The 16,864-nt window shown below is 37.8% G+C and overlaps 1 protein-coding gene across 11 annotated transcripts in view; it reads right to left on the reverse strand.

Annotated features, from left to right (window-relative positions):
• PRRC2C (proline rich coiled-coil 2C) overlaps positions 1 to 16,864 on the reverse strand; it is a 105,489-nt gene that overhangs the window by 25,110 nt on the left and 63,515 nt on the right. For 7 of the 11 annotated variants that reach the window (XM_070746752.1, XM_070746751.1, XM_070746744.1 and 4 more), the window contains 5 exons: positions 10,258 to 10,359; positions 6,971 to 7,196; positions 3,393 to 3,596; positions 3,085 to 3,197; positions 1,520 to 1,656 (listed from right to left, as the gene is read on the reverse strand). In XM_070746752.1, coding sequence (XP_070602853.1) covers positions 1,520 to 1,656; positions 3,085 to 3,197; positions 3,393 to 3,596; positions 6,971 to 7,196; positions 10,258 to 10,359 — 782 coding nt within the window. The remainder of the gene's footprint in view (positions 1 to 1,519; positions 1,657 to 3,084; positions 3,198 to 3,392; positions 3,597 to 6,970; positions 7,197 to 10,257; positions 10,360 to 16,864) is intronic. The other 4 variants (XM_070746750.1, XM_070746746.1, XM_070746749.1 and 1 more) reach the window with 1 other exon arrangement.

Here is a 16,864-nt window from a genome sequence, read left to right on the forward strand (position 1 = left end):
CCAATGTAAAACATGACTGAAAGCTGGGCTTATACATTCTGGCTTCTTTTAATATAATTTATGGCTGAATTTTAAATCTTGGTTTCTCTTTCTTTCTCGTTAGGCTTAAGAGGAAAGAAATTAAAAAGGCGTCTCCTTGTTCTGTCTGGGTTCCCCCAGATGCCAGCACCAACTAAAAAGATTAACCAGACACGCTGATAAAAAGCAAAGTTATTTTATATCTTTGAAAACAAACACAGATAACAAAAACTGTTATTACAAACTGGAATGCTATGAAGCTTCACAGAAGAGTCACGACGGCCAGACAATACAACAGGCTTCTTGCTGGCACACACACCACTGTAGATAATAAAACCCACGCCTCCCCCAAGTTTTCAGCCTTCGAGGCCACAAGCCACAATCAGAGACGCCAAGGATCGAAGCAAGGTCACAGGACTCCCAAAAGATAACTCTCCACAATACAGGAAGGGCGGGCCTGCCTTTTCAACCTTTCTGAGGAGAACCACACCCAAACCCAGCTGTTGCCTATTAGGGATGGAAATACCTGGCTAATTGTCCCCTTCGTTGTGCTGCCCTTCTCTGCCTCATATCTATGATGGCTTGTGCGTTCTCATCTAATGATTCCAGGCTACTCGCTGGGGAGAGCTCCCCCCCGGGGGTCTCAGGCTGTTCTCCCTCCTCCTCGTCCTGACATTCCTCTTCCCCGTCTGCCTGGTCCTCCTCCTCCTCCTGTTCTTCGTCCTCCCCCTCTGAGCATGGAGCCGGCAGAGTTCCAGCCGTTCCCTGAGGAGCCTCAGACTGAATCACAACACTCCTCAGGTTAAATTACTGTATAGTTCCATATTATTTAAATCACAGGGCAAGTATAAACCTGATCTCTAAATAGAAGGGAAATTGGTAACAACAACAAAAATAAACTATCAAAACTTCATTAATTGTCAAATATGTGCATAAAAACCAACAGAGCAAATGTTCTAGCAACCTGAATGAAATTTTTTGAGAGACAACTATACTTTATACAGTACAGTATATGCTTTGCATATACTGTATATTTCATAAAATGCAGGTACTAATAATCTTAAAAAATCCAAATCTTCTTTCACTACAAGGAAATCTGAACAGATTTGTAACATCATCAATCACCATCACCACCTATTAATTGTTGTTGATAACTTAAAGCAATTAAAAATATAGTGCAAACTATCTTATAATGGTATGAATCAACTAGTAATGCAAAAATTTAGAGCCATGGTGCACAGTGGTTAGAATGCAGAATTGCAGATTAATTCTGTTGACTGTCAGCAGTTCGATTCTCAACAGTTAAAGGTTAACTCAGCCTTCCATTTTTCCAAAGTCAGTAAATAAGGTCCCAGATTGTTGGGGGCAATATGCTGACTCTGTAAACCACTTAGAGGTTGTAAAGCATGGTGAAGTGGTATATAAGTGTAAGTGTTACTTAGGAGAAAAAGACCGAAACCAGTATTTTCTGTTTCCTGTTTCTATTTTTTTTAAAACTTACCTATAGGGCTGCAGAGAAGAATTAAACAACTCCTGGGCCTGGGAGACAGCAGGTGCTGCTCCTAAACTCAGTTGAGCTTGATGCTGTCCTTGAAGAGGAGCATATATTGGAATTGGTATCTGCTGAACTGAAGTAGGCTGGAAGGAAGAGACAAAATTTAAATATCTATGCAATATCTATTTAAAATTTAAATAACAATAACCAGTCCTCCCTGTGATTCTTAAAATCAGATGCAAAATTTCCCCCCAAGTTTGCATATGCTAGTGATAAACACAATTCCCAAGCTGCTTTTAAAATAATTCTTGCTCTTTTCCCAATAGTATCGAGAGAACATTTTTGTTGGTGAATATTAACATCCCATCTCTTTTTTACTTCAACCTATCGCTTATTCATTTTCACCTAAAACAATATAGTTTTTTCACTAGAGTAATTAAATTCACTAGAGTGGCCTGGGGGACCTTTGCCCAGGCTTGCCAGGGGTACCAGTTACAGCCCTACTTAAACCAGGAGGCCTTGTGCACTGTCACTCAGGCCCTCATCATCCGTCTTGATTATTGCAATGCACTTTACATGGGGCTACCTTGAAGAATGTTTGGAGACTGCAGATAGTCTAGAATGCAGTTGGGTGAGCTGTCATGGGTGTACCTCGATGTGTCCATATAACATCAACACTCCGCGTGCTGCACTGGCTACTGATTAGGTTCCAGTCACAATTCAAGGTGTTGGTTATCACCTATAAAGGCCTACATGGCTTAGGGTCTGACTATTTATGGGCCTGTCTCCTGCTACATACCTCCCAGAGACCTATTAGATTGCACAGAATCTGCCTTCTCCAGCCCCTGGCGGCTAAGCAATGTAGGTTGGCAGGACCACAGGGGAGGGCCTTTTCTGTAGCTGTCCTGGCTCTATGGAATCAACACCCCCCCCCCCCCGCCCCGATGTTTACACTGCTCCCACTCTACTGGCCTTTCGAAAAGGTCTGGGGGCTGCAAATCTTAACATCAGGCATGGCTGATTCATGTTCGATTGGTATGTATGTTGTTGTTAGATTGGACTTAGGGATTTTATAGTGGGTTATTTTAGTATGAGTTTATACTGGGATTTTATAATAATTATTAATATTTGACTTCTTTTTATTATTGTATTATTCTGTAAGATGTCCTGAGTCCTACGTGATTGGGCGGCATAGAAGTTGGATAAATTAAATTAATCCTGATGTTGTGTTCCCATTTACTATACACTTGTACTGTTTTGGTTGTAACAAAATGTAATAATCAGCATGTAGCAAAAAAGTAAACAAAAAACCCCCACCCCACACTCATAGTAATAACCCCTCAAATGAGGAAAAGTCAATTAATCACAAATTTCAGATCTGCATGGAAAATAATCTACAGAGTCTCAAATTTCATTTCGGGTCATATACACCTGAGCATAAAAGCAAGGTTAAATTAAAACCGACCAGCGTGATAATAAAAAGCAAGGCTAGATAAATTTCAAGCTAGAATGATTTAATTTAACCTGCATACATTTGTAAACTGTTCTTTTTCCAATCTCACCAAATGTACCTGTGAGAGTCCTGGTTGAAATCCTTGCTGCTGGGCAAGTGAAGGAGGAGCCAAACGGGCATGTTGGGTATTGAATATATGAGTTGTATCCATATAGAATGCAGGGATTTGAGCTACAGGACCATCAGAAAAGATAAAAATTAAAATCTGAAGAAGAAAAAAAACCTAATCCAGTTTTCAGAGCAATTCCAATATTCTCTTCCATAATAAATTAAGTTTATATGACTGAAAGAAAATAATATTGAAGTTTGTAAGGATGAATATCAGAAAATAACCCACCAGAAGAGAGAATACATTTATCATATTACCTGCTGCTGACTGAGACACATAGACTTGTGGACTTTGCTGTTGTTGGGCAATCAGAGATGGCATACAGCTTAACTGGGAAAAATGACCAGCAGATGCTAAATTGCTTGTTTGTAATTGCTGTGGCTTCACTTTGCAGATGTTGGGTGGATCGGAGGTTGTAGTGGTTTTTGTGCTTAGTGAGGAAGTAGTGTATGTTCCAGCTCCTAAGATCAGAAATCCAGCAAAACAAGATTCAAGGATTACTTACAAAATATTTCAGCATAATAATCAAAAGTTCAATCCACTGTAGCTTGCTGCACCCAGTTAGATGAATCTTAATGCAAATTGCATTACAGCAATAGTTCATTAAATATACTTTCAATTTCAGAACATTATTGTACAAGGATACTCCTGTCTACAAAAGATGGCATGATAGTGAAACCTTAATAGCAATAGCATTTAGACTTATATGCTACTTCTCAGTGCTTTACAGGCCTCTCTAAGCAGTTTACAGAGTCAGCATATATTGTGCCAAACAATGCACAATGATATGCATAAAAACTAACTGACAGAGACATACTGTAAATGGTAACTATTCTTCAACAAAGACAATTTCCTTGAAGATATATTAAAGAACAGTATGTTTTCCTTGGTGTAATGTTTGCTAAACCAAGATTATTTCAAATGACAGCAACCTCTCTAACCTCTTTTACATTTTACATTATTTTCCTAGAAAAAGGCAATACACTAGCAATATATAATACCCTATAAAATGAATTTAAGAATTAGTTTTAAGATTATACAAAACCCAGATAAACTTGTGCATTACTTTGTATGCCTGAATTATCCATTTCTTCATAGAAAAGGCTAAAAATATAGGTCCATAATTCTTTAAAAAAATAGTTAAGGTGGGCTAAGGAAGGGAGTACGATTAGAATAACTGAGGATTCTCCAAGATAAATCCCCATAAATATGACAAATGGTAAAGTTACAGAAAGGCACCAAGTCACCTATTTTAGATAAAAATCAACCAATAGCTTGCATTAGTAAAAATGTTATCACAGTAGATTCAGATTATGTCCTATGTGTCTAATATTATATTGGATCAAAACTGATTTATTTATCTGAACAATCTAAGACAGAGGTCTCCAAATCCCAGTTCGCAGCATGCCAGCAACCAGGCCATGCAAAAAAGCGAAACCCCATCCAAGGGATGCAAGCATAATCTGCCATTATTTATTTATTTATTCAATTTTTATGCCGCCCTTCTTCTTAGACTCAGGGCAGCTTACAACATGTTAGCAATAGCACTTTTTAACAGAGCCAGTGTATTGCCCCCACAATCCGGGTCCTCATTTGACCCCCCTCGGAAGGATGGAAGGCTGAGTCAACCTGAGCTGGCTCTTGTTGTGTCCACATGGTGCAGGTTTATTTCTTTTGAATGTGTGGTTCTAATAGACATAGTTTGGAAACAAACAGTAAATCTCTTAAATCAGCAACCCCAACTTTTGGGCACCAGGGACTAGTTCTGTGGAGAAAGGTTTTGTCCTGGGAGGACCACACATTCAAAAGATATAAACTTGCACTATGTGGACATAATGGCAGAGCAATTACTATTATTCATTATTACAATCAGAAAGATTAGAAAACATTAATATTTGACAGAATTAATTATAAGTCTCCTTATAGTACTTATGGAGTACTCCTTATAACAGTACTCCATCTGTTTCTACTGCTAAAAAACCAAACCCTTATGTACTATTATCATTTGATTAAGAATTATCTTGATAGTCTGCATCATGTGTTCATTCCAGACAGAAACTTTATAGACCTTTAACAGAGCCACTCACAAAAGCTTTAAGCACAGGGTGTTTGATTGGAGTGCAAGCTGTTTTTTTCTTTCAGAAACACCAAGTAATAATTATTTTAGAGCACAGGTGTCAAACTGGCAGCCTGCAGGCCAGAGGCGTCACATGTAGAACATGTCCCTGCCAGCTCTGCAGAGGCAAAAAGCATCATGATACACCGTGATATGTCACGTGAAACGATCGAGTTTGACACCTGTATTTTAGAAGAATGATTTCTTCTAAATTATTCTTTGGCAGTTTATTAAGTGATGAAGAGAACTGAAGAATACATGGGGAAAAAATCATTACTCTATATTCTGTGTTTAAAAATATATACAGTGAACCCTCGAGTTTCGCGTCCTCGAGCATCGCGAAAGGGCTATATCGCTAGTTTTCAACCCGGAAGTAAACTCCACCATCTGCGCATGCGTGCCTTTTTTCTATGGCCATGCATGCGTAGATGGTGGAGTTTCCCTGGGCGGCTTCCCTGGGTCTTCCCCCTCTTGCCCCGGTACGGCGGCGCGAGCAACGGCGTGGGCGGGCGACACGCGCGGGGACATCCCAGCTCCGCTTCCCAGCTGGGAAGCGGCCCCAGCAACGGCGTGGGCAGGCGGGCGGTGCGCGCGCGCTTGGGGAAACCCCAGCTCTGCTTCCCAGCTGGGAAGCGGCCCCAGCAACGCGCGCGCGCTTGGGGACACCCCAGCTCCGCTTCCCAGCTGGGAAGCGGCCCCAGCAACAGCGTGGGCGGGCGGTGCGCGTGCGCTTGGGGAAACCCCAGCTCCGCTTCCCAGCTGGGAAGCGGCCCCAGCAACGCGCGCGCGCTTGGGGACATCCCAGCTCCGCTTCCCACCTGGGAAGCGGCCCCAGCAACAGCATGGGCGGGCGGGCGGTGCGCGCGCGCTTGGGGAAACCCCAGCTCCGCTTCCCAGCTGGGAAGCGGCCCCAGCAACGCGCGCGCGCTTGGGGACATCCCAGCTCCGCTTCCCAGCTGGGAAGCGGCCCCAGCAACGGCGTGGGCGGGCGGGCGGCACGCGCGCGGGGAAACCCCAGGCGCGAGCAACGGGGTGGGCGGGCGAAGGGCGGGCGGCGGTGGAAGTAAAAACACCATCTGCGCATGCGCAGATGGTGTTTTTACTTCCGCACCGCTACTTCGCGAAAAATCGATCATCGCTTGGGGTCCTGGAACGGAACCCTCGCGATGGTCGAGGGACCACTGTATTAAAATTGTTCAGAAATGCCATTATTGTGAAAGGGTCTTAAAATTTAAATTACTCAAAATATATAATATGTAACGAGTTTTCAAAGCACCTTTGTTTGGATGCACACCTAATTAAAATTATACAGTTCAAAATGTCTTCTCAGAATATATTGGATTTTAAATGCTATCTTACTCTTGTCTAATTCAAGTAGAATTTTCTTCCCAACAGATGATTGTATAAAACTATTACATAACTTGTGAAAATTAATGATAGTTAATAGATTTTTCACTGATTATCAATATAAAAAATGCAAGAGAGCCTTGTTAAAGAAGAATGATTCGAAGTTTTTAGTTCTAATAATTTAGATAAACAAATTAAAAGGATACAAAATTAAGTGACTTGAAATAAAATATCACACACTTTGTTTTTAAGACAGGACTGAACCAAATAATAAGTAGAGTAAATAAGTAAAGAAACAAAGAAGGCTTTATTTAAAAAAGATAACGTTATTCAGTCACATTTCTCAGTCACATTTCCCAAGGGTTTCCGTACCTGACAATGAAGTTGTAGGTGTAACAGAAGCTACAGGAATGGGTGGCATGGATGCACTTGAAAAAGAGCTGTATGTACCACTGGCTGGTCCACTGCTACTGCTGCTGTTCCCACCTCCACTGCTACTACTATTACCACCAGTAACAGGAGATGCTGATGATGTAACAGGTGAACTCTTTTCTCCCACATTTGGTGAATTCTCCCATGCTTTGCGAGCAGATTCCATCTATTCAGAAAAAAAATGGCTTTATTGTAAGACTGGTACTATTTTTTCATTTCTATATTTTTGTTTCAGTTTATTCTAGATAACTCCCCACTATTTTAAATAAATCATCAGGAAAAAACAAGCTCCATTACTGCATTGCAAATAAAGTAAGTCAACATCTTTCTGAAATGAATCAACTCCTATATATCTGATCACAGTCCAGTAATGCTTATTGGTATTTTCAAAACCCACCATATTAATATAATTCAGTCCTTTCTTGGGTTACTTCTCAGGAAACTGCAACATAGATTGTGTAATAACCAAATCAATGAAAAGGTGATTTGGATCTAAGCTCTGAATCTCAAATTACGATTGACTTTCACAATTTAAGAATACAGAGTAGATCTTGATAATTTTCACTGTAAAAATATAATGCTATAGCTTTCACATAAATGTTATCAAATGCTAATCACTATGATACCGCAAAAAATTTATAGATATTCATAGTTCAGCAATATCAGTAGCAGATCTGCTCCAATCAGGTTCCTTAGGAAAGAAAGACCCTTGACTTCATTTGGATGAAGTGGTAAAGGCTCTTAGTTGCACTCCAGCACTCCCCGCATGACCAGTTTGTCTTCAGCCAATGAAGGGGTTTTGAGGAACACTGAGATATTTGGGGTAATCCATATTCCTTTCTCAGGGTGCATGGCCTGTACTGCTGGCACAAACTGGCTCTGTGCTTCTCTGGTCCCTGTCAAACTGTCATCCCTCCTCCCAATTTCCCATCACATCCCCATACATTTATTGCCCATTTGTTCTCCTATATCCCATTCCCCGTGGCCTTTGATGGCAGGGTGCCAGCAAAGCACCAAGCTGAATATCAATAATATACTGATGAAACTGTTCCCAACTGCACTGGATCAGATATTATATAAGCAAACTTGTAGTTTTCCAAAACACAATCAATTTCATGTAGACATTTACTGACAACCTCATGAAGACTTTGTTAAAACACTTTTTCTAGGATACAGGTAGCCATCAACTCACAACCACAATTGAGCCCAAAATTTCTGTTATTAAGCAAGGCAGCTTCTTAATGAGTTTACCTCCTTTGTATGACCTTTTTATCAAACTTGTTAAATGGACCACTGTATTTGTTAAGTTGGTAACACAATTGTTAAATGAATCTGGTTTCCCCATTAATATTGCTTGACTACAGTTTGCAAAAAGTGATCAAATAACCTTGGGGCACTCCAGCTGTCATGAAGTGTCCAAATTAGGTCACAGGACCATGCAGGAGCTGCAACTGTTGCAGTTATGAAAAATGGTCATAAGTCACTTTTTCAGTGCCATTATAACTCTGAATGGTTACTAAATGAATGGTTATAAGTAGAGGACTACCTTGTATGAACTATCCAAGCATAGAAAGGCTACCTTGGTGGAGTAGTTAATATTCCTATATCAACTCTTTTAATTGAGATATGTGGAATAAAGATATTACCCGGGAATTCAATATTGATAGTAACTCAGCTCTTACAGGATGACCAAAGGCATATGTATGTGTACTTAGCATCTTCCTACAGGAAGGAAATTGGCTGTATTTGACTGAATGTTTTTTTGTCCCCAGACTCTCATAGATGATCATCATTCCACAGAATACAATTTGAAAATTGTTGCATTAGATTTCTAATTGTTGCATTAGATGCTAATTAGAAAAAAAGCACACTACTTTCTCAGAACATTTCAAGTATATATTTGAAAAGGTAAAAAAGAGATGCTTAAATATTTTTTAAGGTAGAGAGAGAATTAAGCAGAGAGCGCTTATTGTAAAACTGCATATATACAGTATATGCCAACAGCTCTTATGTCCAGTGCAGTGTGGGACACATGTTTTATAATTATTTTAGGAAGCATTGAGCCTCAAAGTTTTACTCATGTATGCCAACATGAAATATTATTTTCAAGAAAAATAAATAAATATTTATACTAAATTTAGAGAAATTTCACTGACATGAGTTATGCAAATGCACAGATGTATGTATATATCTATATCTGGACTTATGTATGCATTGATGAATGGATAAATGAATAGAAAAAAAGATAATATAGAAGGGGATAGAGATGTACTTATATAAGAGCTAAAACTAAAGTATTTCATATTAAAATCAATCAAATTGTCTACCAAATTATTAATATTAGAAAGCTCCTATGTTTAGTAAATAATCAGAAATTCTGGTTTTAATGCTAGAATTATCCAGATATGCTTGAGATGAAAACAATGTTAGTAAAAAGTGTTTCGTTGATATAAAACTATACTATTCATCAAGATTGCTAAGATTTCCCCCCTCCTCCTTAATATTGTATTTAGCTTATTAAATTTCTTCCTGTTAATACAATTTTGTTCCTCTGAAATTAAAATTTGAAGTCATATTAATTAGAATCTTTTCTGGATTCTAACTGGAATCCAATTGGAAAGGAGGAGAGGAAGAGGAAGAGAGAGTGAGATCTCTAGTATTCTTACTGTTCTGAACACAATTGATGTCAATCTCCAAATAATTCTTGTCACTTATTTCATAACAAGTTGAAATGGTATCCAACCCAAAATATATCTTGTCAATGTGAATCTCCTACCTCATATCATCACCAAAATAATACAAATAACTACCAAAACAGTAACTATAAAGAAGTTGACAAATATTAATCAGTCCATTTCTCAATTTGATGCGCATGATTCTAGATCAGCAAACCATATCCATCAAATTGCTATGTTCAACCACTTTCATACAAATCAGAAAAATTAAAAAGCTCTCCTATACTAGATATAACCATATTTTCTATATGTTCTCTGTAGAAAGGGAAATCATAGATAAATCTCACTATATATTCTGATGTATATCCAATTATGTATGGCAGATAGCAGTTACTTGGTATTAAGCTGACAAATAGAGTTAAAAGAATAAAATGAATACTCTATTTTTAGTTATTTTGGAAAAAAAAGTGTGCCTCTTCCTAATCTACATTGAAAGTTTAAATCTTTCCCCGGCATGCAAGAAAATTACCCTGAGAGGGGCATGGTACATACCTTGAGGGTGAGGTCGACGGTAGCGGGAGAAACTGGAGTTAGGCTGGAGCTCTGTTGTAGAGTCTCCCTCCTAGGGAGGGGAAGGGTGTGGGGCAGGGGCACCTGAAAGGTAGGCAACAGAGGTCACATTCTAGCTGGGTCTCTGACAAAAGCCCCATCAAAAGCAAGAGCTCAAGCAGTGCAACTGAATGAAGTAGACTTCCACTTAAGTACTTGACAGGGAAGCATTCAGAAGGGGGGGGAGGGGAATCTGATACATGGGGGAAATGATCTGATCATTTATGATCTCAGAACATTATCCATTTCTATTTGAAATTTTTAAAAATCAGGAAAATAAATTTCCTTTAGACTGAGCCTCAAAAGATTCATATGGATGTGATATAAATGTATCTTTGAGATACATTTCTTTCTATAATGCAACAAAAGCATAGAACTATTGTAAATATAGCATGATTTTACTTGAAACTTTTTCAGTTGGATTCAAAACTGTAGAGGAAATATTTGAATTTGACTAGATACCTTAAGATTTCCCAAACAGAGGAACTTTTTATTCCTCATCATTTCCGGTGCATCAAAATCATCACATTACATGATACTGCCAAAGAATGGAATAAAGCTAATTTAATCAATAGATGTATATGAATTTTTAAGTCATGCAACTATCAGGAAATCCAAGGCCAACATTCAATGCACGAAATACACCAGCATCTAGTAGTTATAAGGTGTTCTGATTGGATGTCATTCAACTAAAAGCTTTACATTCTTTTGAAAAGAAGGAAAGCAACAAAAACTCTCACAAACCAGAACATAGTATACTGAATATTATGAGGTACAGTACATTTAATAAAATAACCCCAATTTATCTATAATAAATTATTGAAGAAATATTGTAATGCTGTTCCCCCCACCCCAACAAATACAATGATTTAACAGATGGAATTGCAAAGCAAAAAAAACAAGGCTTTCATGGTAAAAGGTACTTTCAACTGCCAGATAACATTTGACACTTTGCAACATTAATTACAGCAGACATAATAAAAACCATTTTTTAAATTAACAACTTTCTCTCTAAAATTAAGATTATATTGCATTCATAATTATTTCATGAATATATTCACTAAATATTTACTTGCTTACATATTAGAGTAAATAATTAGATACCAGATGGCAAGGAAACATTAACAGAATGCTAGTATATGAAACTTAAGAAATATATTTGCTTTCAAAATGATTGTAATCCATATTCATAACAGTCCTATCCTTTAGACCCCACTGCACCCATTTCCCTAAATTATTATTTTTTGTGCTACTCTTACTTTTAAGACCCTCTAAAAAATAACATGCATGCTTTACAAACTTTTTCCTTATAACAGTAAAGGCTGAAGAGTAGCAAGGCGTCATTTAGACAGCTAAATAAAATCCTTGCTTCATCTGCTAATGCAGTAGTAATTGATATTATAGAACTATACAGTAGTTTGATTAGAAACATTTTTAGTTTCATGTTTCTCTATCCTCAACATAATTTTTTCCCTTTGCCCAGTTTTAGAAAAGGGGTGTGGTCAGAACCACAGAGTAAATTTCGGGTCTCCAAAATAAATGCTGAATCCCACCGGCATTGGGGAGTCCTTATGATCCAGAGTGTCCTGGAGGGACAGTGAAGAACTGGGTCATGGGCTGGCATGGATGGGGAAACAACAATTTGAAAAACCCTGGACCTGGCTATATGGATTATAGCCAGTATGAGCTGTCAAAAGCTGGGGCAATCACTCTGAAGAAGTGAGAAACAATGGAGTGAAACATCTGGATGAGATATTTTTATTTTGGTCTTATAAATAAGGACCCTATTTTAAAAGTGGTTCCCCTTTAAGGAAGAATTTGGAACAAAGTTTGGCGAAATGTGGAGCAGAAAAATGGCTACCGCTTCACACAAAGAAGAATAAATAAGAGGAATGAAAATCAGAAAACAATAATATAAATTATAAGCTTTTGCAGATGATTTGGGGTTTATAATGGAAGATCCAATAGAGATTGGCCCTAAAATATTAAGACAAATAGAACAATATGAGAAGTGGCAGGGTTAAAAATTAATTAAAAAAAAGAAAAGAAAATGATAGTGAAAAATATGACAGAAAAATAAGAGAAAAGAAATTGGGCATCCAGATAGTAAAAAGGATTAAAAAGATTGGTATATATTTAACAGCAACACATATAATGATAAAATAATATAATTATAACAAATTGAGAATGCAAATTGAAGTAGACTTGGAAAAAATTATAAATATTATTAATGGATAGAATAGTGATAATTACAATGAATATATTACAGAGAATATTATATTTATTTCAAACAATTCCAATTAAATTAGAGAGTTGAAATTAGAGAGTGAAATTAAATGAGAGTTGAAGTTAAATAAGACAATAAGGAAATTCAATTGGCAAGGGAGGAAAGCAAGAATTAAAATGAAACTTCTATAGGAAGCAAGATTGAGAGGTGGTTTTAATATATCAAACTGGGAAATACGCTATCAAGCAGGAGCATTAACATAGTTGAAAGAATGGTTTCTGCTGAGAAATGTAAAATTATTAACTCTGGAAGGTCAGCACTTGCAAATGGGTTGGCATACTTTTTTATAGTATGGGAAGAATAAAATACATTCATATTTTCAAAGGCATGGTTTAAAAAATATTTTGCTAACTGTGGGAAAAAGGAAAAGGAAAACTTTATATAGAACAATAGAAGCAGTTGTACATCCAAATATTATTAATTTAAGAAATGTTTTAAAATATAAGGATATTTTAACAGAAAAACGAGAACTGAAAACAAAACAAGAGCTAGAGAAACAGGGAATTAAGACAGACTGGTTCACACATTTGCAAATACAATCAAGATATGAAAAAAAAACCCAAGATGAATTTAAGATGGGAACTTGGGAATTAGATGAGATATTGACAGAGAATGATATAAAAATGATTAAGAAATTATATAATTATTTGTTACAAGCTGAATTAGAGGAAGTGGCAAAAGTAACGATGATAATTTGGATGAGGAATTTTGGATATACAGTGTTCCCTCGATTTTCGCGGGTTCAAACTTTGCGGAAAGTCTATACCACGTTTTTTCAAAAATATTAATTAAAAAACACTTAGCGGGTTTTTTCCCTATACCACGGTTTTTCCCACCCGATGACATCATATGTCATCGCCAAACTTTCGTCTGCCTTTAATAAATATTTTTTTTAATAAACTTTAATAAATAAACATGGTGAGTAATAATCTGAATGGTTGCTAAGGGAATGGGAAATTGCAATTTAGGGGTTTAAAGTGTTATGGGAAGGCTTGTGATACTGTTCATAGCCAAAAATAGTGTATTTACTTCCGCATCTCTACTTCGCGGAAATTCGACTTTCGCGGGCCGTCTCGGAACGCATCCCCCGCAAAAAGCGAGGGAACGCTGTACAATAGAATTCGATAAATGGCAACAAATGTAGGAAAGAAATTATAAATTAAACATGGCAACAGCATATAAAGAAAATATGTATAAGATGTTTTATAGATGGCATGGCACCAGAAAGATATTTATATCAATATTACATATAAAAAATGTTTAAAGATAAATCAGTAAAATATTGGAAATGTCAGCAAATATCAGGTTCTCATTATATGTGGTGGACATGCACAGAAGCAAGAAGGTTTTGGGTTAAGATACAAACATGGTTAGGAAAAATGGTGGAAGAAAAGCCAGATTTAAAGCCAGAAATTTTCTATTAGGAATTTTACCAGAAAAACACAAAAAAGAAGATACAGTGGTACCTCGATTAACAACCACAATCCGTTCCGGAAGGTTGGTTATTAACCGAAATGATCGTCATCCGAAACAATTTTCCCCATAGGAAATAGTGGAAATGAATTTAACTGGTTCCCAGCCTTTATTTCCTGTGGGGAAAATTGAAATTTTTTCTCTCTCCCCCCCCCACTCATTGTCCCTCACTCTCGCCCCCCTCTTCTTACCTCTTAACCTCTTACCCCCCCCCATTGTCCCTTAATTCCCCCCCTCTTCTTACCTCTTTACTTCTTGCCTCTCTGCCTTCATCCCTTCGCCAGGGGAGCAGCAAAGTGTCGCTTCGGCTATGACGAGGCAGGCGCTGAGTTTGCTGGTTCCGCTGGCAGCTTCACTTTGAGGACACCAGCTGCGGCGGTGGCTTCTTTTAGGGCGGCGGCGGGGGTCTGGGCATGGACATGATTTCCCCCGATGCTGCTGTTCTTCAACAGGAAGCTGCCAGAGCTGTCGCCGCCCACCAGCTGGTGGTGGCGGCTCCGGCAGCTTCCTTTTGAGGAACAGCAGCGCCGGGGGAAATCATGTCCATGCCCAGGCCCCTGCTGTCGCCGCTGTCCTGAAAAGAAGCCGCCGCCACTGTCCTCAAAGAGAAGCCACTGCCGGGACCAGCAGACTCAGCGCCTGCCTTGTCATATCCGAAGCGACGCTTTGCTGCTCCCCTGGCGAGGGGATGAAGGCAGAGAGGGAAGAGGTAAAGAGGTAAGGAGAGGGGAGGCGGGAGTGAGGGACAATGGGTGTAACATTTCTAATAATAACCCAAAATTTCTGTTTGGTATCCAAAGCAAATTTTTGCCGAAATTTTTGGTTGTTATCCGAAAAGTTCGCTAACCAAGGTGTTTGTTAACTGAGGTACCACTGTATATATTTAATAATACATATGGTAACTGCAGCTAGGATTGTATTTGCACAAAACTGAAAAGCAGGAATCATTCCTGGAGATGAGCAGAAAATAAAAAAAATTTGGACTGCACTAAATGAACAGATTAATGTTAAGATTAAAAGATACAGGATTCTTTGTATTACAAGACTTGGGGAAAGTTTATAGATGGTTATAAAATGAATATAAATAAAGAAGTTTGAATATAAGTGAATTATGTAGCCCAGATGAGGGGATGGGGGCGGGGGAGAGAAAAACATTAAATTTGAAGTGTATTAATAGACAAACACATAAAGATAAAAGAAATAGATTAAAGGAATATACATGGAAAAAAATATGAAAAATGTAAGATTGTGTAAAAGAATTCAATTCAATACCATTCCAGAAAAATTGAGAGAGAAAGTACAGCAAAGGAAGGAAAAGGAAATAAGAAAGGAAGAGGAGGAGGAGAGAAGAGAGTTAGGAGAGAGGAGAGGAGGGCAAGTAGGGAAGAGGAAGACTGAGCAAAGGGGAAGTAGGTTTAGAAGGAGGAGGAAGGAAAGAAGAAAGAGAAGGAAGTGCTGCATGAAATAGGAAAGAAAGGTGGTAAAAAAGCAACCTTGAACAAATAAAGCAATAAGATAAATATAGAATATATGCGTAAAGATTTTGTAAAAGAATGAAATGAGGAATAAAATGATAAATATGTGAAATATCTGTATGGGAATAAAAGAAAAAAAAAGAAAATTAATTTTATACTTAAGCTCCGATTAAACAAATTCATCCAAATCAAAATATTAAAGTTTAAAATAAAAATATACATACATGTATATGCACCTGCATATACATGCATTTAATAAAGAAACAAAATGACCTTAGTAAGAATGCCATTAAACTTTTTCAACAGTATCACTGTTAAAAGACGATCCAAATGTGACTGTGTGAACGTTCTCCTACGTGGTAGACAATAAAAATATTGAGGGGTGGTAAAAGTTCATTTTAGTGGAGATATGAAACATTAGTTTTGTTTCTTTGTATATCAAATTCAATTATTCTCTACTTCAGCTTCCTCCAGATATTGTCTAGGTTCAGCATAGAAACAAATAGGTTGTCGTGAGGTGAGCTGACAGTAAAGATGGGATGTAGACTGCGTTTATATTAAAGTGGGATCGAGGGGTATGAAGAATATATTATTTCATATATATAGCACATCTTAGTATTACAAAATAGTCAATTTGGAGTAGGCACAAAGATTTTGGCTAGAAACCAAGACATGCTGAATTCTAGGCCTCCCATAGACACAACAGCCAACTGGGGTGTGACATTTGGATAGGCACTCTCTCTCAGCCCAACCAACCTCACAGGGATGTTATGGGAAATATAAAAGGCAGGAGCATCAGCTGTTTGTCACCTTGAGTTATATATTTAACCCTGCTGTTCTGTTCGGGTCTGTGAGACCCGAAATCAAGGTTTGAGACCCTGTAAAAAATTTTCCCTGCATATCTGAAACTTGAAATTTCATGACTTTTCATCATTTCAGGGGTTCTCTCTATGAGAATTTTTTTGGGGGGGTGGGAGGTTTCTTTCTTGCTGAAAAAAAAACCCTCCCTAATGTTATGTTCCCGGGTCACCCTGACCCGGACCGAAAACTCTTCATTTGCAGTGCTTATGTTTGGTCTTTTTGAAAGCTTTTTTCACTTGGAAAGTAGTCTGAACATTTCTTCACACAATGGAATGAAAATTGAACTGAAAAAATTAATCCTTATTGGTTTATTTTGCCCATAAATGTGCCTCCCCCCCGTTTTTGTGAAAGTTTTTTCAATTTATGGATAGTTTTGCTTGCAAAATGCAGTCTATTTTACTGGAGTTGGTGTGGGAATGGTACCTTGAACATTTCTGAATATAAGAAAAATATA

Source organism: Erythrolamprus reginae, chromosome 3, assembly GCF_031021105.1.
Source record: "Erythrolamprus reginae isolate rEryReg1 chromosome 3, rEryReg1.hap1, whole genome shotgun sequence".
Lineage (NCBI taxonomy): Eukaryota > Metazoa > Chordata > Lepidosauria > Squamata > Dipsadidae > Erythrolamprus > Erythrolamprus reginae.